Source organism: Zosterops lateralis (genome assembly GCF_965231275.1).
Source record: "Zosterops lateralis genome assembly, chromosome: 26".
NCBI classification, from domain to species: Eukaryota; Metazoa; Chordata; class Aves; order Passeriformes; family Zosteropidae; genus Zosterops; species Zosterops lateralis.
Window position 1 is genome coordinate 2,271,717 of NC_139786.1, and position 25,352 is coordinate 2,297,068.

The 25,352-nt window shown below is 49.3% G+C and overlaps 1 protein-coding gene across 2 annotated transcripts in view; it reads left to right on the forward strand.

The window, feature by feature from the left end:
• The first annotated feature begins 4,089 nt into the window (after positions 1-4,089).
• SYT6 (synaptotagmin 6) overlaps positions 4,090-25,352 on the forward strand; it is a 36,682-nt gene continuing 15,419 nt past the window's right edge. For both annotated transcript variants that reach the window (XM_083878573.1, XM_083878572.1), the window contains exons 1-2: positions 4,090-5,105; positions 22,278-22,611. In XM_083878573.1, the coding sequence (XP_083734699.1) occupies positions 4,364-5,105; positions 22,278-22,611 (1,076 nt within the window). In that variant the 5' untranslated portion in view covers positions 4,090-4,363. The remainder of the gene's footprint in view (positions 5,106-22,277; positions 22,612-25,352) is intronic.

Sequence of the window (25,352 nt, forward strand, 5' to 3'; positions counted from 1 at the left end):
GCCCTGCCAAATCAGGCTCTGACTCTTCACCTTGAGGAGATGCAAAGATCCCAGGTCAATAAAATGTGTTTTAAAAGTCTCAGCACCAGGAAAGAGCTTTTGGTGGCAGTCCTGCCTCTGGAGCTCTTCCTGCCTGGATGAACACAGCTCCAAAGCCACCTGGCCCCAGTTTAGTGTTCAATACAGCATATTCCAAGATGCCTCTTGGAATTGGAGCTTTTCAGGACACAGAGCCACATTTCCTTGCCCTGAATTCAATGAAGGCAGCCCAGAATGCGTCTCTGGCACTGCAGGGCAGGAGTTGGCAGCAGGGACTGCCACCCCCCGCCACCATGGCCTTTGGGCTGAGCAGTTTCCTCCCAGGCTGTGCCCAGGAGGGAAATGTGTTATTTATCTTTAAACTCCTCATCTCACAGCGTGCTCATGGTGCAGTCCAGGGATTTTCATTTTAGTGCTACAAATTCAGCATTATCCTTCCCTTCCCTTCCCTTCCCTTCCCTTCCCTTCCCTTCCCTTCCCTTCCCTTCCCTTCCCTTCCCTTCCCTTCCCTTCCCTTCCCTCCTCTTTTTTCCTCCCTTTCTCCCTCCCTTCCAGGATATTCCAGGAGTGGAGTGTCTATAATCTAAAAACTCCTCCCAAACCCCAATTTTCCACAGGGAATGAAGAGCCAGGAGTCACTCAGAACACACACAAGGAGAGAACCAGCATCTCCTTTACATTTCTGCTGCAGCAGAATTGACACTTAACACAAAGCAATTGCTTTTCAAACTAATTGCGTTAGACTTCAACTCATTCCACCTCCATCTCCATGGGATAAGGTGCTCTCCTCCTCTGTGCAGGTGAAGGGCTCATCCCTCCTCTGTGCAGGCAGGAATGAGGTGAAGATTTTTTATGCATTTGTCACAGTTCCCACACCTCCAGGCAGGCTGGAGCAGAGTGTGGAGGGGCTGCAGTGCTCACTGTGTTTATCCACAGATGACTCGGCGCCGTTGCCAAAGGATCCAGATCCGCGTCATCCTTCCTGGCAAGGAGCTCTGGATCCTTTGTGAGCTGTTTCCAATTATTATATTAACTGGGAAAGTAAACAATGCCGTGCTATTAGATAGGGCTGGCACGAATAAATGCTGCTGCTCCCCCCTCTCCAGACTTGATTATTATTGAGAAATAAAAATATCGGTTTCGAGTAGATCTTAACGGGGATTAAATGAACAGCGTGTTCTGTCTCAGCTGGACAGATTTATCTGTGATTCCAGCTCAGCAGCACACATTCATGGAATTGTGGAATGCTTTGGGTTGGAAGGGATCACTTTTCCCTAGCCCAGGTTGCTCCAGCCCCAAAATAAATCCCCTCCAAAGGATGTGTCTGGAGCACACACAGCCCCATCATTAATCCAATTGCAGGGGACTAAAACATCCCAGTTCCTCAAATGTTTGTGCAGTGCTGTCTCTGGGGCTTGGCTTCTGCTTCACTGCAGGGAAAATGATCCTCTTTTGTCCCTCTCAGACTCTGGGAATTTTCCCACTCCCTGCCTCGCTCAAAAAGTGCCACGAGCTGCACTTTTCCTTCTTTCCTTTTCATTCATTTTGTGTCCCTCTTGTCCACAGGGATTATTTCAGAGGTAATTCAAGGGCTGCTGCTGTGGCCTGTAACTCATTCATTTCTTGAGTCTGTTGAGCCACTTTGAGGGAAAGTTTGCTCCACTCCCAGCCCTTGTGGGGTGGCTCAGCCTCTCCAGGTGTGACACAGGGGGGAGAGAAATCCTGCCCCAAATGCCAAGGGGATGCAGCTGCAGGGAAAAGCTCTGCCAGGCACAGGAAGCCCAAAATGCCAAGGGTGGATGGATGTGGATGAGACAACACCACCGAGCCCCTGCAGGGACCAGCAGCTCTGCCAGCTCCCTGGGGTTTGGGGAATTGTCTCTTCTTCTTGTGCTGGGAGGTGGAAAAACAGCTCAGGGAGAAGTTCGGCCTCCAAGAGGCAGCTCGGTCTGAGGCAGATGGAAAAAGGAGGTTCTGGCCAGCCCAGGAGATGTGCTGGGCTGCCCCGAGGGGCTGAACATCCTCTGCAGGGTCTGGGGGTGGGATCTGACCTCTCCAGGGCTGCTCCATGGGGCAAAGTGGGAGATTCTCATCAGGACATGAGAGGGGAAAATCTGCATCCCAACTGCTGTGTGTGTGTGTGTGGATGGGGGAGAGGAGAATTGGGAACCAGAGTTCCTGAACTGGGAACCAGAATTCCTGAATTTGGAACCACAGTTCCTCAATTGAGAACCAGAGTTCATGAATTGGGAACTAAAGTTCCTGAACTGGGAACCAGAGTTCCTGAATGTAGAACCAAAGTTCCTCAATTGGGAACCAGAGTTCCTTAATTTGGAACCAGAGTTCATGAATTTGGAACCAGAGTTCCTGAATTGGGAACCAAAGTTCATGAATTTGGAACCAGAGTTCCTCAACTGGGAACCAGAGTTCATGAATTTTGAACCAGATTTCCTGAGTTTGGAACCAAAGTTCATGAATTTGGAACCAGAATTCCTGAATTTGGAACCAGAGTTCCTCAGTTGGGAACCAAAGTTCCTCAATTGGGAACCAGAGTTTCCCACTGCTTGGAAAAAGCAGAGTTTGGATTTTCAGCTCCCACCTGGCTCTTTCCCAGCCTTCTGTGCTGGACAATAAAGGGTGTGTATGACATAAATTCAAAGGTACAAGGTGTAAAAAAAGTCTGATTTTTTGTTCTGAAGGAATATTTGTTGAGAGTATGGATGCAGCATCTTTTGTTATTGATATCCAGCAAGCCTGGAATCCTCTGATATGTAAATCAAGGTGAATTTCTGACCCAAGGTGACTTTAAATTTAAAAGTAAAACTTCTTGGTATTACCCTTGTAATAAAATTAGCCTTTTTCCCCCCAAATAATTGAATTTTATTATTGATTTCTGTGTTACAAGCTCTCAATTGGGCATTAACCTTTTTCAAAGAGTTTAGCTGGGGTGGTTTTTTTATCTGTCGAAATCTCTTTAAGATAAATTCAAATCTCAAACACAAGACTTGACTGATACGTTCCAGGAACTCTTCCCTTGGTGCCAGTTCTGGTGGCTCAGGCAGAAACTGTTGCTGTGCTGGAGACATGACGTGATGCCCTGGGCTCACTGCACCCCCTTGGGTTAAAATCTTTTGAGTTTGGGACTCAAATACCCCAAGGAAGGCAGTGAAAGGAGGAGCAGAGAAAATTAGCTGTTCCCACCCCAGCCAAGGAGGTGTTGTATGAACCCAAATCTCAGATTTGAGGCATAATTGAACCTCAATTTTCTTAAAAATAAATAATAAATGAGTGGGTGAGTTTAGGGAGTTTGTCATCTAAATGTGATGCAAACTCTGCCTGGTGAGTTACTGGGTTGGGTCCCAGGGTCTGAATCTCTCCCCAGAGATTAAACCAGATTAAAGCAGAGATTAAAGCCCAGAGCCCTTTGCTGGTGTTGGCTCACAGGTGACAGGTGAACCCCAGAGCCCTTTGCTGGTGTTGGCTCACAGGTGACAGGTGAACCCCAGAGCCCTTTGCTGGTGTTGGCTCACAGGTGACAGGTGACAAACACCTCCAGGAGTTCTCATTGTGCAGCTCTGCCTCAGCCCCTCTGCAGCAGCAGCTCAGGGAGCACAGCCCAGGCCAGGGGGATTGTCTGATTAAAAATCTCTCTCTGTGACCAGTTCCTGGGTTAATAAAAGGTTTCACTGGCGTTGTCCTGGCAACAGAAGTTTTTTGGGAGGAGCAGAGCGTGGCGGGTCAGACACACACAGGTGCCACGTGGGGACAGGAGGGAGGTGATGCTGATGGCAACAAACAGCTTTGGTCTGGCCAAGGAGGAACCAGAGTGGCAAAAAGGGTCCTGGTGAAGCTTTTTTTTTTCCCAGGATGTTGGGCAAAGCCTTTGTGTTCCTCAGACCTTTATTTATGTCCCACCAGCCCAAGAGGTGGAGGAATTCTCCAGCCTGGGAATGGCTGTGGAGCAGGTTCTGTGCTGGGTGCTGGTGTCACCCCTGGTCTCCTCATGCTGTGACAGCTCCCAGTGCTCCAGCAGGTCATTAACAGGGAGCACAAACACGATCTGAGCTCACCCTGCTGTGCTGTGGGGCTCAGGGACGCAGCACAGCCCCAGCCCTGGCTCTCCACGACGCTCATTAGGTCTGTACGAGCTGCAAGAACTCACCCTGCTGTACATAATTTTAATTGCCTGCTCCACAATTGCCTGTCAAATAAATGCTCTGTCGCGTGGCATGACCTGCCTGCTAAATTGCAACAGGAATAAAAAAAAAAAAAAAAAAAAATACTGCAGAAAGTAAAAAGGAGGAAAAAAAAAATAAATCTAATTATGAGCCAGAATGGCGTTCTCAATCTCTATTGCCATCTGCAGCCTGGTTGTGCTGTTAGGACCAGCACAAACAAATCAATAAAACCTGCAAGCTTTTCTTCTGCTGCCTTTGGCAGTTGTAAGGAGTTTGTGGGAGAACTCTGGTGCCTCTTCTCTGGTGAAAGTGCTGCCCTCAGCCAGGAGGTTTCACCACTTGTTTTATTTGCAAAATCCAAGGTTGGGACGCGAAACTTCGTACCTGGAGCCAGGACAGCAGTGAAAGGGTTAAAGGGAATTATCTGGGCTGCAGCTTTAATACGTCTCTCGTGTGGAGGGCACGAAACTGAGTTTGGTAGGAGGTTCTTTGTCTGGAGCAGCCTTGGCAGTAAACAGAGCTGTGATCTCAGAGGCAATGAGGGAGCGCCGGGGGCTGCAGGCTGTGCCTCTGAGCAGGAGCCCTGGGCCAGCTCTGGGTGTCCCAGCAGGTGCTGCCACACCAGAGGATGGAACTGGAGTGAAGCTGCTCCTGTGAGGAGCCCCCAGCCCACCCTTCTCCTGGTGGTGAGAGTTTCCTGGAGAGCAGAGGGAGCGGAGGATGCGCAGGGGGCGATGAGCGGTCCCAGGGAGGACGGCCGCTGTCGCAGGGCCATCAGCATCCTCACCGAGCTGTGCCAGAAGAAAAGCCTGCCCAGCTTGGACCTGGACACCTGCAGGGAATTCCTCCTGCTGCCTTCTGACCAGAGCCTGATCATCTCCGAGCCAGGTAAGGCCCCATCTCCCATCTGCTGGAGGGTGCTCATGGAAGGCAGGAGGGACACCCATCACACCCATCCCCTACATGGGGAGGAAAATGTTTGGGAGCCCCATGTTAGACCCAAGGGTTGGTCCTGGCACCCCTAAAGGAGGGTTCCTTCCCTTTCCACATGTTCCATGGTGAAGGTTTGGGTCAAGCCCTGCCTCACCTGTTGATGTGGAACGGGGTGGCTGCACGGGGATGTTCCGAGCTGCTTCACGAGATAAAGTTCCTGTGAAAGTTCCTTTTTCAAGACTTGTCTTGTATGAAACAAAACCAGACCAACCAGAAAAAAAAAAAAAAAAAAAAAAAAAAGCAAGCAGTAAAGAGCCTCCTTAATCCACTGGGATGGCAGGAACTGATTGGTGCTATCCTGGTTTGAGAAATGGAGGGATTTCTGTTCTCCAGTGAGGGATATTGATGTAGTTCCATGTGTGTGTTCTACTTTCCCGAAGAATTGCCTGAGTTGTTCCTGGTCAGGTTGTGGAGTCAGGGAGGGACTCTGCTGTGTCAGGGATGAGTCAGGAGCAGGAATTCTGCTCCAGGAGCAAAGAGGCAGCTCCGTGTTGCAAAATTCAAATTTTCCCTACACTTGTTCTCACAGCTGAGGGCTCCAGAGAAATCCCCTACTGAAGACATTGGCTGGGGCAGTTGGGACCTCAGCCTCATGTCCTGACGGATCAAAACCCCAAATCTCACAGCTTTTAGAATTATTGGTAACGTGCTGAAAGTTGTTTGTGTATCTCAAGTTTCACAGAGAGCTTCTTCTAAGGTTCCTGTGGGCAATGAGCTGTAAATAAATCCAATGGATTTCACAGCGTTTTTTACAGCACGAGTTTCACAAACTTTCCTCCTGTGCTGAGCACACTCAGTGCAGAGCCCCTGTGCTGATACCTCCAGGAAAACCCTTTCCTTTCCCTTCAGTTGTAACTTAATTCTCTTCTTGAAATGAGTTTGTTTTATCCTTACCTGTTCTGGAGGCCTCTTACCTTGCCTGGTTGTGTCCTTACACATCACACCCCTTGCAGCAGTTTTGCAAACTTATTGCATCCACTTGAAGTTCTTTTTAACATTTTCCTGACTCTGCAGAGGAAATACTCTGCACTGCTCTTGTTCTGTCCACCCTGATGTGACAGATCTGCATTTTTTTGTGCAGGAACCTCGTGTCCAGGTCGGGATCACATCATCATCATCATCTGCCTTTAGCAGGGTGAATGTGTGTGTGCTCTGAGCTGTGCTTTGAGTGGCAGCCCCAGTGCCCCAGGCTGCACACACAGCCAGGGCTGTTGTCTCTGCTCTGCACGGCTGGGCCCATTTTTATGTCTAGACAGCACTGAGGACACACTTTGGGCCTGACATGTAGGAATATTTCTCAGTTGTAAAGCTGAGAATATTTCCTGGCTGTAAAGCTGTTCCAGCAAGGGGAAAAAAAAGATCTGTTTGCATCAAGCCTTGACTAACACAGTCACAGAGGTATGATGCCTTCCCCATCAGTGTCTGGATGTTTATTAAATTATCTGCATGGATGCTTTGTCCATTTTATCCTGAACTCTCACACAGATTTGCTCAATGCTCATCCTCACCCAGGCAGGCAGAGGGGAGGAAGGTGTGGCTGTGTGAAGGTGAGCAGATGGCAGCAGGCAGGTGCAGGGCAGAGGAGCCCCAGCAGCCAAACACCAAATCTGCTGGAGTCAAACCAGCCTTATTTGTCCTCATCATGTGGAGTCTCTGCTTCTCAGGCAGTTTGTCGCCTCTTGGATAAATCTATTAACTGCTGGCTGGGTCAGCTTGGCTTGTGGAGTGTCCTGCTGAAGTTCAGGCTGAGGGAAGCACTGCCAGAGCTGGAGCCAGACTGCTCCTGCACAGCTCAGCACAGTTTGGTCTTTTCTGCTGTTTCATGGGGGGCAGGATCCTGGGGGAACATGTGGAGCCAGGCACCACCAGCCTCCTTGAACTGCATCCAAGAGTGGAAAAAAAACTGTGAATATAAAAATATTACTAAATGGTTTATGTAAGAGTAAGTTTTTTGTGCGGTGGTTTAATTTTTTTTAAACCATTCCGGGCTGGGTGCTGTGCAGGGAGTGGATGCACCTCTCCTCCCTGGTTATGTAACAGCTGAGTCTCCTCCTCACAGCCAACAAGAGCAGTGGAGCTGCAGCATTTCTCTCCAGTACACCCAACAAAGGAGGATGGCAGGCTGCTGCAGCCAGAGCTGCCAGCACAACGAGGAGTTTGGCTGGGGGAGGTTTGGGTTATCTGTGTTCGGGGGGCTCGGGGGGAGCTCTCCCTGCAGCTGGGCCCAGGAACAGGACTGATCTCCTGGCTGGGGGCTCTGAGATGGAGGAGCTGCAGCGTCCTTTTGTTGTGCCTGTCTCTCCATCCTCCCCCAGAGCTCCCTCCATCTGATCACTGTCCTCCCTGCTAGGCCCCAGCACTGACCACAGGGGATGGGCTCGTCCCTTCTGTGCCCTGGAGGGGCAGGGAGAGCTCCTGGATGGGGCTGGGAGGGTTTGTGGTGCAGCTGCACTGAAGGGAAAAGGCCTTGGAGCAGGGGAGTCAGGCTCTGACAGGAACATGGGGACAGGGATTTGTCCCCTCTGCCCATGGGACAGGGATCCAGGAGATCTTGTGGGGGAAAGGGGCAGCTTGGCTCCTTCTGAAATGATCCTGCAGGCCTGGGGGATGTTACTACAGAGAGTAGGTTTGGATGGGATATTGGGCAGGAATTGTTCCCTGGGAGGGTGGGGAGGCCCTGGTGCTGGTGCCCAGAGAAGCTGTGGCTGCCCCTGGGTCACTGGAAGTGTCCAAGGCCAGGTTGGGGCACCCTGGGACAGTGGAAGGTGTCCCTGCCTGTGGCAGGGGTGGCACTGGATGATCTTTAAGCTCCTTCCCACCCAAACCAGTCTGGGATTCAGTGATTCTGTGACTGGAGCTGGTGATGTTGATTTAAGGGACAGTTCCTGGGTACAAGCAGGAATTTATCCTGGGATCAAAGCACAGCCAGGAGAAAACCTCAGGGTTTGATTTCTACCTTCAGCCCTTCTGTGCTGTGACTTTCTTTAAACAACCCAAGCTGGGGGCTTTTTTTGCCTCAATGATCCATTTGTACAAAGCTTTGCTGCCCCATTGAACCAGGGCAGGTGACGTGCAGGTTGTCCCTGCTCATCTCAGAGTGGTGAGAACCCTCCTCAAACCCACCCCAGCAAAATCCTGCTGCGCCTTTCCTGCTGCAGGAGGAGAGAGCTGGAGGGAGAGGAGGGAGCAGGACAGCTGGGGCAGACACAGAGCCAGGGAGACCTTCTGCTCACCCGTTCTCCCCAGCACACAGTGCCAGTTTTCCTGTGTCCCACCCCCCCAGTCCATGCAGAGCACATTCCCTGCTTTGCCCCTTGTGTGAACTGCTCTTTTTGAAGGTCCTGGTGCAGGCAGCACAGCCTGAACAGCTCTGAACACCCTCCTGGCACTTGGCAAAGACTATTAAAATGTTAAACCGAGCACAGGAGTGCTCTTTGCTGCGGGCAGAGAAAAGGGGGGAATTTCTGGGCAATAGAGGATTTTTCATGGCACGGAAAGATCAGAGGTTTTTTATTGAGAAATTGGTTCAGGAGTGTTTTTTGGAAAAAATAAAAATGAAACAACAAACTCTATGCTTAGATAGATTAGCTTGGCTAATGGCAGAACTGATGACACCCCCATTGATGGTTATGGGATGCCTTCAGCCACTACCTGTGAAATATGGGCACGTCTTGAATTTACTCACCAGCCATAATAACACACTTTTCTGCATCGCCATCCAAGTGTGTTTTAAGCCAATATAACAGTAAACATGCTCCAAGCCACCCAGGCAGAGCTAATATTAATCACTGGAGCTTGACTTTCCAGAGGCCTGGCATGTGAGGAGCAGCTCCTTGGGGCAAATATCTCTTTTTATCATCACAGAGCGATGCACTTTGCAAAATGGATCTTGCCTTTCCTCCCAGGAAAAAAAAGCTACGTGCAGCTCTTTAAACCCAACTAAACCAGGCTGGAGGTATCAGGCTCCAGTGGAATATTCACAAAACTGAATTGAAACCAGGGGAAAAAAAAAAAAACGGATTAAATCGACGTGTGTGATGCATGAGGATCTGTGGCTTTCCAGCTGCCTCAGTGATGGTCCTGGTGAATAAAATCCCCCTCTGGAGCCGGGCGGAGTGTGCGTGTTGGGGAGGTGTGAGCACCTCTCTCTCTGCATAGACGCAGCTTTGCGGCCGCTAAATTATCACTGCTGGGTTCTTTTCCGAGGCAGAGCAAAAAGGGAGGGCTGGATCCGCACGGACTCGCACCAGCCAGGCTGTTCTGTTGGGATGCAGCTGCAGCGGGCTCATGCATAGTCAGGGCTCAGCATCCCCAACTCCATAGAAACAGCAGCGGGAGCGCTGCCGCCGTTAATTGATGCTCGAGCAGGCGGAGGAGCTGCCACCGCTCTGGTGAGTCCACATTTCTGAAGTTACTTTAATAATTCTTCACCTATTTTATTTTATTTTATTTTATTTTATTTTATTTTTAGTACTAAGCATATTTTAATAATTTCTCTCCAGCAAAAAGCCTTTGCTGTTGAAACATTTTTTTTCCCTCCTTTGCTCTCAGAATTCTCCCGAGAGGCAGCGTGTGCTTTGGGCTGGTTCAAACCAGGGCACAGCCCGGCTTGGAGCTTCCCCATGGTGTTGGTGGGATGGTTTCGGGAAGGTGGTTGGGTGGTTTTTTTTATTCTGGGCTTGCAGGTGTTTGTTGCTTGGCATCCTGGAGTTGCTGCACTCGCCGTGTGCTCCTGGCAGTCAGAGCATCCCCCGTGTGTGTGTGTGTGTGTTCATTGTGCAGGGATAAACCAGACCCACAACGGGGGCTCCTCTCTGCTCCAGTTGTTTTATTTAACTACAGACTCACCCACCTTTGTTTTTTCATACCTGTTCCTTCTCACTGCTCACATTTCCAGGTACAATCAGGTATTCTTTCTCAGGACCCCAGGTTTCCATCTCATCTCGCTCAGGCAGCTTTTCCTGCCTTTAATATTTCCCATTTCTCTTTCTAATATGACAATGTGCATTTCCCCTTCCCATCTGCATGGCTGGAAAATCAAGAATCTTGCCTGTGAGTGTTTCCATCCACTGGACTCCCCGACAGAGCAATACCCTGGCAGCTGTTGAAGAGAGATGCAATTAAACCCCTCTGCCATGTGTTGTCTTTAATTATATTTATACCTTGCAAAATGGCATCTTAGAGGGTCAAGGAGGGGATTTTTTTTGGGGGGGAGTGATTGTGTGTTCACTGTGCATTTTCCCTGCCAAGGAGGAGAAAAGAAAGTTCTCCTGCGGGGAGCCCTGAGCAGCTGCTGCTGGCTGAGAGTGTCTCTGTGTTTAGTTCAGTTTGTTGTGCTGTAGCAGGTTCATGTTTGACAACATCACAGCAAACTGTGCAGCAAAGCCTGGAGGCAGCACGCCAGGAGCTCCCTTCACACCAGCCCTCTCCAAACCATCCTTAAAGCACACGCCCTGGATCATTTGGAATAATAATAATTGCCCAGCAATTCCAGCCCCTGGTGTTGTGATGATCTGATTTTTCTGTGAGTTTGTAGCTGCTGCAAAGAAATGAATGCAGATGTGCAGCACAGTGTGGGGTGACATCTCCTCAGTTTCTCTCTCTCCAGATGCAGCACTTCATCCCCTGGATGCTGGTGAGCGTTTACTCGGAGTTATTTGATCCCAGCTCTGAATCAAAATGCTCATTGCTGAAAGAATGGTGAGCTGCAGGGTATGGAGTGGTTGGAGCTGTTGGAAAAGGGCATCTCAGAATCCATTTAATGGATGTGTAGGATCAGGCAGCCCAGGCTGCACAGCAGCACCTTGGAGGGGTTAAAGATCCCTGTCTTTGCTCCAAGATAATGGAAGCAGCAGCAGCTGCTGATGGCAGGAGCAAAGCCATGGGGAGGAAGTTCTCTCCTCACTCAGGGCAGCTGGAACAAAGAATTTCTCTGTTCCAAACCTCTGCATTTCAGTGCAGAGTCCCTGTACCAGCTCACCACCCTGTACTCCAGCCAGGTGAGCCTTTCCTGGCTGCCTCATCTGAACCCAGCCCTGGATCTGCCCGTTGTGTGCTGGTGTTGGGAGTGCGACAAGTCCAGAGGCACAGAGGAAGAGGGACCTGCTGTGGGTTTGTGTGGCTGGTTTGGGTCTAGGTGGCTCCAGCTGGCACCAGGCTGGGCATCACCTGGAGCCAGGGCAGTTCTGGAAGGATCCTGCACCTCCAGTTTTGGATTCCCGTGGGGCAGGTCCAGGCAATAAATTCATCCAGAATGTCTCAGGAGCTCAACAAGCCCCTTGTGCTGGAGGGGTTCAATGTCCAGGGTGGGGGACACTCAGGAAAACCTCTGGGAAGCTTTTCAGAGCTGCTTTGTCCCATGCTTGGGCTCTTCTGCCCACCCTGGCTGAGGTTTTTGAGGTCCTCTTTAGAGCCTGGAGCCCAGGGTGGGAGACTTCCAGCACTGGGATGGGGAGAGACCCCAGTTCTGCTCCCTGCCAAGCTTTACCCTGAGATCTTTTCAAGGCAGCCTGGTTTTAGTGGGGTTTTGAGCCAAAATGGAGTCTGAGAGGGAGACACAGGGAAGCTTTTCCCCAAAACTGGATCCCTCTGTAGGAAGTGAGAAGCAGCGAGGTGGCAGCTCCAGGGTGGACAGTCTGGGCACAGAGACACTGCTCTCAGAGCAGACAAAGCTTTGATCAAGTTTTTGAAAGGAAATTCCAAATTCCTGGTCTTTTGGTTGCTCAGGGGAGGCAGAGTGAAAAGCTTTTCACTTCACATCCCAAAACGCGGTTGGATTTCTGCATCCCAGAAGTGTCTGGATTGTTGTGCTTTCCTCCCTGCCTGGCTCTGCTCAGCTCCAGCTCTGGGTGAGAGGCTTTTCCAGTGCTGAGCAGCCTCAGCCAGGCTCCCTTGGCTCACAGGGCTCAGCTCAGCCCTGTCTGTGCAGGGTCCCAGCCCTGTCTGTGCAGGGTCCCAGCCCCAGGGATGCTCAGCAGGGATTTAACCCCAGCCCCGGCCACTGTTGTGTGTTCAGGTTGTTTACAGATGTTGTTACAGCACATTGTGATAAAATGTCATGGGATTAGCACACAGCCTTGTGCCATAATTGCATTCACTGTGGCTTATAATAGTTCATTAGCTTGTCATCAGTTAGGCAGAAAGCAATGACAACTCTTCCTATCACATTTATAATGCTCTGGAGAACAGCTGATTAAGTCACAAAGTGACATAAATCACCAGGGAATGTTTCCTTCGGCTCGAAAAAGTTTTTTTTTTCCTCTCTCTTTTTTTGTCACTTTTGATAACAGGAATGCTGTGCCTCTGACAGCACAAAGTTCCCCTTTGGGTTGCACATGCCAGCAGAAGTTTCAGTGACAAATCTGCAGCCTGGAGGGAAAACCCAAATCGCTCAATAATGGCTGAAAACCAACATTTTTTTGTCTTCAGGAGCCTGTGCTGGGTCTCCTCCAGCCCAGCCACTTCACTGGGGGTCAGTTCTTGTCCCTGATGTCTCACAGTCACCAGTGGATTTGTGGGGGGTGGTGGCAGAGGGGAGTTTTGTCTGCAGGTCCATTTGGGGAGATGAAGCTGAGGAAGGGCTGAGTGCTGTCCAAGGTCCAGGAGGGAATTTGGGATGTTGGATACTGAGATTTGGTGTTGCAGCCCCACAGAGATGCAGCTCCTGTGGGGTCTCAGAGCTCTGTTCTGGCTGCTGGAGGCTCCTCCTGCCCGGAGAGCCTCACAGTGTTCATCAGCTGTTCAGGATTTTTCCCTTCTTTTTGGGCAATTAACTCTTTCCCCATTCCATTTCAGTGGGAAAAGCACAAGCCCCAGGCCACCAGACTCTCATCTCACCTCACATCCCTTTCTCTGGTGTATTCTGCACTTCCATTTGGTTGGACTCGATGATCTTAGAGGCGTTTTCCAGCCTTAGTGATTCTGTGATTTATAAATGTTGATTTTTTCCCCCCCTTTTTTTATTTTTTTGTTACCTATTCACATAGGGACATGAAGTGCCTCACAGTTGATTCTGCACTTGAAAATCACCTTTAATGTGTCCCTCTGAATTACTCTGTTCCCATTTCCCTCTGATTTTTTAAACTCCCCTGGGGCCTGGAGCAGCTCCCACTCCTGTGCCTGGGACTGTTTTTTATCAATTCCCTGGGTGAAAGAAGGACCAAACCATGAAGTGAAGAACACCAGGTGACAAAGGGTTGGACAGTGCCTTTTCTCTGTTTAATGCACTCATTTCATCATCTCTGTCACACCATGAGGTGACAGTCCCCACCCAGGGATGGGGTGCAGAGGGGATGGGGACAGCACCAGCATCACCCAAACCTCTGTTCTGCCTCCTCTGGGCCAAGACACAGCAGCAGCTTCAGCTGTAGCCTGGATATGTAGGATAAAAACAACTCTCTCTGCTCCTTGCAGAGAGGGCACAATGCAGGAGCTCATCCTCTCCCAGCCCTGAGGTGCTGCAGCTCCAGCACGACACGGGAAAACCTCCAGGCTGTGGCTGGGAATGATGGAATAGAACTTTATTCCATGGTGCAGATTTATGGTTTAAGCATTTTCCTCTCATTTATAACTTGGAGTTTATAAAATTGGGGGATTTGCAAGTGTTGGCACTAACGAGATGAGAGCTGCCACCCAGGAGAGCAAATCCTCAGAGGAATCTCCCCAGGGAATGGGCACAGAGCTCCAGGAGAGTCTGGACAACATTCCCAGGGATTGTTGGGGTGTCTGTGCAGGGACAGGGATTGGACTTGATGATCCTTGTGGGTCCCTTCCAGCTCAGGATATTCTAAATTATGCAACAGTGAAAGGAACAACACTGGGGATGAAGTTATCCCTGTCTCCTGCTCCAGTTCATTTCCCAGCTGCAGAACCACATCCCCACAGGACACAAATAGTGAGGAAAGCCCTGACATTGCTCAGTGGAGCAAGTTCTGCCTGGCTGGGAGGGATGAGGCTGCTGTTTGCTCTTGGGCCATGGATCAGCCCCTGGGAACTCAGGATCCCTGCGAGGTCTCCGTGTGAAGGGTTGTCTCCATCCTCAACGTGCAATAATGAGATGGTTTGAGTTTTATAGTCTTATATAATTACTCTCAAAATAGCTTCTGATTCATCCTCCCCTTTGAAGCTTATAGTTTGCATTCTGATAAGCTCCTGCATGGCAGGAACCCTGTGGTAGCAGCAAATTAATTTTTAAGAAGTTTTTTTGCTGTCTAACTGAAACTTTGGCACAGGCACTCGGAGCATTCCTGTCCTGGCCTCCCCAGGATCCATTTCATGGCTGAGTGTGTGCAGGAGATGAGGAGGCTCTGTCGGGGTTCCTGGGGAGTCTGTGCTGGCAGGAGGAGCCTGGTGGGAGCTGATAGTGCAGGACTCAGTGTCCGAGCACTGGGGAAACACAGGAACAGGAAAAAAAAATCTCATTTTAGTTTCCAGAGAGACTCTGTGGCTGGATGGGGCTTGGAGCAACCTGGGCTAGTTGAAGGTGATTCTGCTTGTGGCAGGAGGTGGAAGGAGATGAGCTTTAAAATCTTTTCTAATCCATTCCATGATTCTCTGAGTGTCTCCTCTCAGAACATCCCCCTCCTGAGCGTTCCCAGCCTTTGCCACTGAGCTCTGTGTGATGAGCTGAAAGTGCTCAGCAAACTGTGAGAACTTGTTTTCAATTCACATCCCCTGTGCTGTCCCCTGTGGAATCACTTGTGGTTGGTATGGGATAACAAAACAAGGCTTGGGCATGTCCAGAGCAGCTGGGACTGGCTGTTTGCACCTGGAAAAAACTGTCCTGTGGTGCTGGGAGTGTGGAGAGAATCAGGAGGGGTCTTTCAGGGTCTCCCTGGGTGTTTCATACCATTGTGCAGCCCTGGCCAGTGAGAGGAACAGTCAGTGGTTTATTTTCATTATGAAGAGAAAAAATCAAGCTGGTTTGTGAGCAGGGTCAGGATGTGAAGGAAGGGATGGAGGTGGGTCAGGGGGGTTTAGGTTGGATTTTGGGAAAGGTTCTTCCCCCAGAAGGTGCTGGCACTGCCCAGGCTCCCCAGGGAATGGGCACAGCCCTGAGGCTGCCAGAGCTCCAGGAGAGTTTGGACAATTCTCTCAGGGATGCCCAGAGTGGGATTTTGGGGTGTCTGTGCAGGGCTGGGAGCTGGACTGGATGATGCCTGTTGTTCCCTTCCAACTCAGGATATTCCATAATTCTATAATTCTGCTTCTTTCTTGGTGTGTCACAGCCCCAAGTATTTCTGTGACTTGATTTCCCTGTGCCCCAAACTCTGGGGGTGCAGCAGTCCCTGGGCTGGGCCATGGTCCCTGTCCCCCTGAGGGAGCCTGAGCAGCAGCAGAGCTCTGCCTGCTCTGAGCAGGGTGTGCACAGTGACAGCTCACACTGCTCCTGGACAGGAGAACCTGTGGGGCTCTAAAAAAAACCCTATTTGTGACCCACAGGTGATGGATGGGGTGGGATGTGTTGCTCCAGAGAGGGCTCTGCAACCCTCCTCACCTCCCCACAGCATGAGGGGCATCAGGAGCTCTGCCCCAGCCACAATTGTGTCCTGATCTGGCCCTTCACCATCTCCTGAGAGGCTGATGAGATATTTCCCCCTCGCCAGGACCCACCTCGGTGCTGTTTGAGCAGCAGTGAAAGGCAAATTGACGGCAGCCAGACTTTGAAGTGACAGCTCCTAATGATTCATCTTAGCTCAGGAATATTTCAGGGCATATTCCTGGAGCTCCTGCCTGCCTGGAGAGCACCACCAGCAAATCAAGGACTTGATGAAGTTTCCAATGGCAGCCAAATGGCAGCCTGGAATGTGACAACAGTGACAACAAAGCATCAGCAGGGGACTGGCACACACAGCCACAGAAAAGAGGGACAGAGAGTGGGATTGCAGTTCTGTCCTGTCACTGCCATGCCCTGAGCAGCCCCAGTGACAACAGACTGGGAGCTCTGGAAACACAGAACCTGCTGGAATGGGGTGACAGGGACAGGCTGAGCTGTAGGATTTGCTCTGCTGCCATTCCCAAGGAATGAGGAGCTGGCTGAGCACTGCACGGTGCTGCACTGCAGCTCACCTCTCACCCAGGATTTATAAACCAGCCAAACTCCCATTCCAGAGCCCCTGTTGCAAAAGGCTCTTCCTGCCTTTTGCAGGGTTTGCTCCATGCAGTGTCCCCAAAGGGGACATTCCCTTGTGTCCCTGTGGTACTGCTGGATGCTGCTGTGAGCTTCTAATGTTTGATTTCTGTTCCACCCAGTCCCTGTCCCTTCCTCCAAAGCTGAATAAACATCTCCATGGCTGGGGTTTAATGGAATCCTTCCTCCTCCTCCTCCTCCTCCTCCTCCTCTGCAGCTGCTGCCCTGTGCTCCCCCTGCCCTCACCTCCCACCAGAGCTCCCCATGCCCCATTCCCAGCCCTCAGCTCATCAGGCTCACGTTGCTGCTGCCCCTCAATGGAGAGAAAATGAGCTCAGCAGTTGTGTGTTGTTGCTGTAGCCCCAGAGCTGCCTGCTCTCCTCCAGCAACACCTCTTGTAGTAATCCATCACCGAGTGCCTGCTCCCTGCAAAGCCCTGCAGAAACAGAACAATAGATCCTCACAAACACTCCTGAGAGGGAGAAAGGCAGCAGAAAACACACAGACAAGGCTGGAAGTGTCTGCTGGGGTGGGGTGAGTGATGTTTGGTGTGTGGCACTGGGGGAGTCAGTGTGAGTGAGGGGGTCACCATCACCCCTGCCTGCTCTGGGCTCTGAGCTGCCCTTCCAGGAGGATGTTCCATGCTCCAGGCTGCAGTTCAGGAGCTGCTTTTACAGCTGAAGAGATCCCAGCAAAGCAGCCCAAGCTCTCCCTGATGCCCAGATTTTCCATGAAAAGAGCTCAGCAGGAAGAGCCTCTCACAGGGATGATGCCCCTGGGCTCTCAGCAGGGTCAGGCTGGTGGTTGTGTCTGGCAGAAAGTGGGATAAAAGTCAGGTCAGTGTCCTCACTGCCTTGGTGAGGGGCTCCAGTGTTAGTCTTGATTTTAGAGGGACAACACATTGTGATGTGGATGTGGGCTCTTACAGAGGACAGCAGGCAGCGGCAAGGTTAAACGTGGAAAGCTTTTTCTTATTTGACTTTAATTTTACTTATATACATTCTGTACAGAGGGCCGAGATTGGCCTAAGGAGGTTACAACCTCCTGACTTTATTGGTTACTACGATTATCAGTTAAATTCTTTTTCTTAGGGAAAACAATTATGCAAAATATACAGATAAGTTCTAAGAATACAATATTGTTTACATGAAGCAGCGTGAGAAAGCTGCTGCAAAGACTTAAACACTTGAAAGCAAGAAAGTCAGGGGTAACACTCCAGAGCCTGAGGAAATGTCTGTGCCCTCACAGGTGACAAGGGAGGAAAGGGACAGCCACATCCTGGTGGCATCACCCTGGTCCCACATTGAGAATTTCCAGCCTCCTGAATTTCCACTCGTGCCATTCCCAACTTTGTTTAAATCCAACAGGTATCTGGGATGACTAATGGCTGCTGGAGTGCTGGGAGAGCCATCAAACACGTTGTGTTTTCTCTATGGGGAGTGGGTGGAAGGGAAGCTAAATTACATCTTTGGGATATTAAATATATCTCTGCACATTAAACTCGGAGTTATCCATGAATCTCCTTAATGACAGTGCAAGCTACTTCACAGCAGTAAAAGTCAACGTTGCCACAATTAGACCACTATTGTCTTGCAGTTAATAGACTGCTCTAATCATGACTTTGTCATATCATTAATCGCTTTTGGGTTGGACTTTGCAAATTATCCCCTTTGGTAACTCAGTTTGGGCATTAGGAAGTCAGCAGGGACATCAAGCTGAGAGGCAGCTCAACCAAATCTCTTCATTAGCTCCCATCCAGGATGAAATTAAAAAAAAAAAAGGGGGGATTGTGCTGAGGAGCTGCTCCACGAGTCCATGGATACAGCAGTGGGAATGCCTAAACTAACCAAGGAATGTTTGCCCCTTTTTTAGTTTTTTAGCTTTTACAGTTTTAATCTGCAAACCACTGTTTCTTTGTCCTGCCCTGGGCCATTTGTCATTGATTTAAAGGCAGTGGGAAGTGGTGACCTTGGAAATGTTGTAGTTTTGAGCTTTTTGGTGTGGTTTCAGTGGCAAGGGGTTTGGGTGTTACAAAACACAAACCAAGAAGTCAAGGCAAAGGAGAAAAAGGATCAGTTTGGGGTGACATCGAGAGAATCTGGTCTTGTTTGTGCTGTTGGTGTTCCCATCATTGTCACCTTCAGGTCTTTTCTGTGGTGTTTTGGTAACAAGTGGGTTATAAAATAAATATATAATAAATATATAAGCTCGATGGGTTATCCTAAACATATCAGCATGGGCAGGTAGATCATAAACTCACAGAATCGTGGAATCTTGAGTGGTTGGAATGAACCTTAAAGACCATCTAGTCCCAAATCCCTGCCTTGGGTAGGGACATCTCCCCCTAAACCAGGTTGCTCAAGGTTTTGGCCTGGCTTTGAGCACTCCCAGGGCTGGATCCTGTCACGTCCGTGTCCCTGTCCATGTCCATCCCTTCCCTGTTCCCCGTTGCTCAGGGGGAGCTCTGTCCCTGCAGCCAAATTTTCCCATTTTCCAGCCGAAGGTTCCTCAGGGAAGCAGCTCTGGCTCCCGGGGGAGGCAGCCTGGAAAACAGCCATGGGAATTTGTGTTTGCAGCCTCCTTCTTTTAAGCTTTATCTTCTCAATTACAAGTTGCAATAAGACCTATTTTCCAGTTTCCCCCATGGGAACTGGGTGAGGATGAGCACTGAGTTTGACAGGACCAAGGTGAGGAATGGCTGGAGCTGCTCTGCTCTTGTACCACAGCACTTACCTGATAACAAAGTGGCAAATAACAGAATAAACCAGAATAAAAAAACATCGTTCTTGTCGTGTTTTTTCCCCAGGTGGGACAGAATGATGATGTGACTCTCCCCTGTGAGCAGTGAGGATCTGTCTCTGCATTAGACAGAGCCTTTCCTCACATCCCTCTTTCCTCTCTCTTCCCCACACCTTGGATCCAAACCTTGAAAAATGTGGGATAATATCAACCAAGGAGCTCATTCTTCCCCTGGTGCCCTTTTGGGGGAACTGGCCTCACCTCCAGCCATCCCAGGAATATCAAACCAGCCTCTGGTCTCAGGGTATTTTCTATTAAGTGAGGAATTATCTTGTTTTTACACTTTCTTGTAAGTTAAAGGACATTTAAAGCATAGCATTTTCAATATCAGGTATTTTCAAAGAAAATACCTTGTATTTTCAAATTCTTAAGAGAAATCTCGTTAAATCAATGAAAGCCAACTCTGTCCAATTGATATTTAAGTTTAATAAGTCACGAAAAAAAAAAACTCTTGGAGAATTCAATGTCATCTTCAAACAACTCAATATTCTAAGGAGGCAGATGCTTAAAAACTGTCTGTAAAATCCTGATTCCCTTCCACTCCTGCTTTGTGTCAGCTGTCAGAGGAAGGAGTAGGAGGTCATGCATAAAAGTATCTGTGAATCCTGTCAGATCCATTATGAATGCCAGCCCTGCAAGGAGTGACAGGAGCCAGGATCTTTCTCAAGCAGGCAACAGGTTTTTCTGAAAGGATAATTGATTATTTCTGATGGTTTCCATTAATGAGCCTGCTGTGCTGGCAGAGACACCCAGCCTATAAAACTCCTTGGAAAGGGGTGGAAATATCTTTTAAAAAATCTCCTCTGTCACGCAGCAATTCCCAGCAGTGAGAGATTTCTGCATTGCAATGATTTCCTCTGTACCAACACAGACGTATTTGCAAAAAAGTCCAGGTTCTTGAGTTTTCTTATGGATGTTTGACACTGAGTTTCCTGGGCACAATTCCAATGTTTAACTCAAAGGGTAGGGAAGTGGAACCTCTGTGCTCCCAGCTTTGGTGAGAATATATTTAGGCAAATCTCTGAGGAGGTTCTGCTGCTGACTGGTACAACCTTATTTATTATTGAGTGAGAATGAGATCTGTTTATTCACCGCAGCAGCGATCTGTGTTTCCACCTCGGAGCCACAACAGAAAATAAACGGCCTGTACAGGAGGCTGGGAAGGGACAGAGAAATTGCAAAAACCTCTGGGTGACGTTTATCCTTCTCATCCCATCCCTTCCAGCCCTTCCCTTCCAGCCAAAGGGAGATTTGCCTGCTGGATTCGCTGGGCTCAGTGATTTTTGTGGAAAAACAAAATCCTCCAGGATATCAGGAACAACAGATGGCTTCCCAGGCACTGTGCAGGGCTGGCTTGTCGGGGTGTGGATGTCACATTTTGTGTCTGCTGCTGCTGCTGCCTGGAGATTTCACTTTTGGGAGCTGGCGCAAGAATCCCAAATTTGCAGTGGCTGCTGCGTTCCCAGAGAGCAAAATTTGGTGATACAAATGTGCTGCTGAGCACTTTGCTGTCGTGGTTCACTTGTGGTGGATGGGAGGTTTGTTGTTTTATTGCGATTGTAGGGGTTTTTTCCCCATAATTTTTAAATTCAGCTATTTATTCAAGATTAAAACCCCAGGCTTTCCTCATATTTCACAGATTTTTCTGAGGCTTAACATCAAGGCAAGGTTAGATGGTGGGTCTAGTGGAAGGTGTCCCTGCCCATGGAATGAGATGATCTTCAAGATTCCTTCCAACCCAAACCATCCTGTGATTCTATGATTAAATAAATGCCTTGTTACATCTTTCCAAAAATAAACTTGTGATCAAAGGGAACAGAAGGTGTTTTATGGCTCCTGTTTAAGGTAAAGCACATCAGGAATCACATTTGGAGCAGCTGTGATGGGGCACAGAGAGGGAGTTCCTCAACTCACAAATGCACAGGGCACCCACCGTGGGGCTCAGGTGGGGAATTTAATCTCACACAAAACATTTATGGTCCAAAAATAGACATAAATAGGGTGGGTAAGAGGTAATGTTTGTTCCATATAAACTTTTAGGGGTTTGGGTGGTTTTTTGTTTGTCTTTCTGTCCTGACTTGCACTTGGGTAATTTAAGGAGTGTGGCTTTACTGGGCACTACAAATACCAGAGCAGGAAATCAGGGAATTGTCCATGAGCTGAAAGCAACCCATGGTGGAATTATCCACACTGCAGAACAAAACCTGCCTCCACCATCAGGGTCTGCTGTTCCTTGGGATCCTGATCTCTCAGAGTTTTGGTCTGGATGGGAATCTGGGAATTAATACACTGCAGGAAAGGAAGCAAAAATAGCCAGTGTTTTCTTTTTGTGCAGTGCTGTGAATCATTTCACAGCCTGGATGATGTATATATATGTATGTATCTATATATATATATTTATACACACACACATATATATATATCTTCCATTTTTCCTGATTCGTCAGCCACACGTATGGAAGCCCTTTCCAGAAAAAGCCTAAAATACACCACACATGAGGTAAAAGTGTCTCAGAGCATCAGAGCACACACGCAGCTCCTGTGCTGCTCAGAGTGAGGAAAATGTGTAGCATTTTCTCTACAAACTCCTGCTATGTTTGGTTTCTCTGCATCAGCAGCTTGTGATTATTTTCCCCTTGGTGTTGATATTTACTTTTTTATTCCCTGTGGGCACATCTGGGCAAGATGTGGGTGCTGATAGTACAGGAACAATCCACTTCCAGGAGCCTGGCAGATGGATTTTTTTCATTCCTGTGCCTGAGCAGCTGTGACACGAAGCAAAAAGGCACTTTCTGGTTTCTGTAATGGAATCGTACAGACCTCCTTGATTTCAGACTCAGCGGTTTGCTGATGCCACAGAAACAAACCAAGGATGGTATTTTATAGCCAGTTTAAGCATCGGGGTGTAAAACTTCACATCTCTGCCCATATGGAGACACCCATTTTCTCCCCAGGTGTGTCCTGAGCCTGTCAGGGAGCGCTCACTTGGACTTGGAGAATATTCTACGAGCTCTCCATTAGTTGTGATTTAACTCAGTTTGGACCATTTCTTCCTTTTCCTTATGAAGTTCTCACCATCTGCCTCTTCTCTTCTCCTTCCCCTGTCCCTCCCTGTCGCTGTCCTTCTCTCTCTCCCCCAGAGCTCTCCGTCAGCCTCCTCGCGGTGATAGTCATTGTGTGTGGCCTGGCCCTGGTGGCAGTCTTTGTCTTTCTCTTTTGGAAGCTCTGCTGGGTTCCCTGGAGGAACAAGACCCTTTCCTCGCAGCTGGCCGTGCTGAGGAGCGAGGCAGGCCACAAGGACAGCATGGCAGACAAGCTGAAGGACGCGGGGGCCATCAGCTTCCTGGAGGCGGCCGTGAAGATCAGCCACACGTCCCCAGACATCCCTGCAGAGGTGCAGATGTCCATGAAGGATCACATCATGCGGCGCACGCGGATCCAGAGGCAAACCACGGAGCCGGCATCCTCCACCAGGTGAGGGCTGGGGTCATGGGATGGTGGGATAATAATGGGATAATGGGATAATAATGGGATAATGGGATGGTCGTGGGGAAGATGAATTAGGGAAACCTTATAAATATGATTGCTTAGCAAAAGATTCTGAAAACATGAAACCTAGAATCAAAATAAAAATTGAAGTTTATTTTGAGTTGTAGGATACCGAGTCTTAGTTACTCTATAACCTGATGACAACAGCCTGGGCAGCTGGAGGAGAATCCCTTTGGATTGAACAAGACCTTTCTGCTGGCTGAGGGATCCAAAGGTCAATGTAGCAAAAGAGAAAAGTCTAAAGAGTAGTTTTTAGAGTTTAAAATATAACACATGGTAATGTAGTAGTTTGTATAGGCTGTGTGTAGATTCTATAGGATTTTGTGTCTTGTATTGGTTGGTCACTGTAAATTAGAATATTCATCACAAAAGGAGATAGAATGGATTGGAACCAGGACCTCGCTCTCTTTTCCCTGAACTCTGACCCTGCCCCTTGCTCTCTCTCTCCCCTCTTCTTACCCCACACCCTCTCGCTCTCTCTCCCTCTCTCTTTGGGGTTCCCTCCAGCCCAGGCTGGTGGCTGAAGGCAAAAGGCCCTCTCTACCCACAACCCTTGCAATAAACCCACCTATTCTAGAATATCTCAGGTCAGCAGATGGGATGCTCAGCCTGGAAGAACCTCAGCTTGGATTTCATCAGGGGCTGCAGCTCCTCCCTGAGGGGCAGCTCCAATCTCTGCTCTCTGTGACAGGGACAGGACCCAGGGCAGGGCTGGAGCTGTGTCAGGAGGGTTGAGTTGGATATTAGAGAAAGGTTCTTCCTCCAGGGGGTGCTGAGCACTGCCCAGGCTCCCCAGGGAATGGGCACAGCCCTGAGGCTGCCAGAGCTCCAGGAGCATTTAAAAGCTGCTCTCAGGGGTACAGGGTGGGATTGTTGGGGTGTCTGTGCAGGGGTAAGAGCTGGATTTGATGATCCTTGTGGGTCCCCTCCAGCTCAGGGTATTCCATGATTCTGCTGGGTGGGGATGGGATGCTCAGCAGGAATGGGATGCTCAGCAGGGACACTCTCTGTGAGCAGCTGCAGAGATGAGAGGACTGTTGGATGGAACCAGAGAGGTTCAGATACCATCAGGGACGCTAAAGAGAGCACCTACACACCAGATTACTGTCCAAAGCTTGGCCATAAACCAATAAATGTGTTAAGACTGGCTCACCGTGGCTCTTTTAAAAAATCAAGGATTCAATCCCTGTTACTGCAACTTGACCTCATTGTGTCAAGTCACCCGCATGCTTTGGCCACTTTAATTTTGTTCCAACATGAGAGGCAGGCTGAAGTATCAATGATGTGCCCTGTCAGACAGAATTAGACCTTTTGGCTCTCTCTCGCTGTTGTGGCTCCTGGCAGAAACAATTAAATCAGCACAATTGATGGATCGCTGGCTGCAGAGGGCCAGACCCAGCTGTGCTCGGTGCTTGTGCTCAGATGGGGACAGAGACATCAACATCAGCCTCAGGAAGTCAGGGAAAGGCTGTGCAAACCCTCTCAGCGTGGATACTGAGGAGAGATTTAGGTTAGATGTTAGAAAGGGGCTCTTTATTCAGAGTTTGCCCAGAAAAGCTGTGGCTGCCCCATCCCTGGAAGTGCCCAAGGCCAGGTTGGAACAGCCTGGGATAGTGGGAGGTTCCCCTGCCCGTGGCAGGAGGTGGAATGAGGTGAACTTTGAGGTTCCTGTCCAACACAAACCATTCTGTGAAATGCAGCATCTCTCCTTGACACAGGAGGCAGTGAAACGGGGACAGGAAAGAGGATCACAGGGTTCTGGCTGTGCCCCAGCACTTCTGTTTGCCTCGCTGGCCGTGCCTGGGATGTGCACAGGAGTGTGGCAGGGAAATCAGGCTCTGCTCAGAAAATTGGCTGCCCTTTTGCAGGATTAGTGAGGCACCAGTGGCAGCCCTCTGTTTGAAGGAGCTGAGTTAGATCAGCACGGTGCCACCCGCGTTTGTGAGCCACACTCTTTTATTTATCCACACTGCTTTTTGAGCAGCTGATTACCTCTCTGCATGCTCAGGCTCCTTCTGCTTTTATTACACCTTTCCAACAGAGGAGGAAAAAACCCCTCAGCCAGTCTGAATTAGGACAAACAAAGTGAGACTTGGCTGTACGTGGGCAGGTTTCAAACCCACTTTCTCCTTGGCAGGTTCCTCTGATTCACAGCCCAGCCTCACCCTGTCCAAAATATCCAAAACACCCCTGAGGAACCTGCCAAGCACCACGTATCACTGAGAGCTAATGCTCTGGCTGTAGAGTTCTTAGTTTGGTTAAATAACTCTATAAACTGCTCTTGTAGACACCAGATAATCTGAAATAATGCCCTCAGTCCACGGAAAGCTTTTATGCTTTGTTGAGATAAAGCTCTGCTTACATAGAGCTTGTGCTGGAGGAGAGCTCAAGGCAAGAGATGCTTCTGGACGAGGCTGTGCCTCCCTCCCTGTCAACAATTATCTATCACTTCCTGATGAGTCTGTTGGAAAAGTCTGGAAGCAGCAATGCCCAGCAAAGCCAGGCTGGACAGGGCTTGAAGCAAACTGATCTAGGGGAAGGTGTCCCTGCCCGGGGCAGGGGATGCAATGAGATGAGCCCAAAACCGTTCTGTGGTTCTACGAATAAAGCCTCAGGTTCTGAACTGGTCGTGGTTCTCTCACCAAAAATAAAAAGAAAAAAAAAAA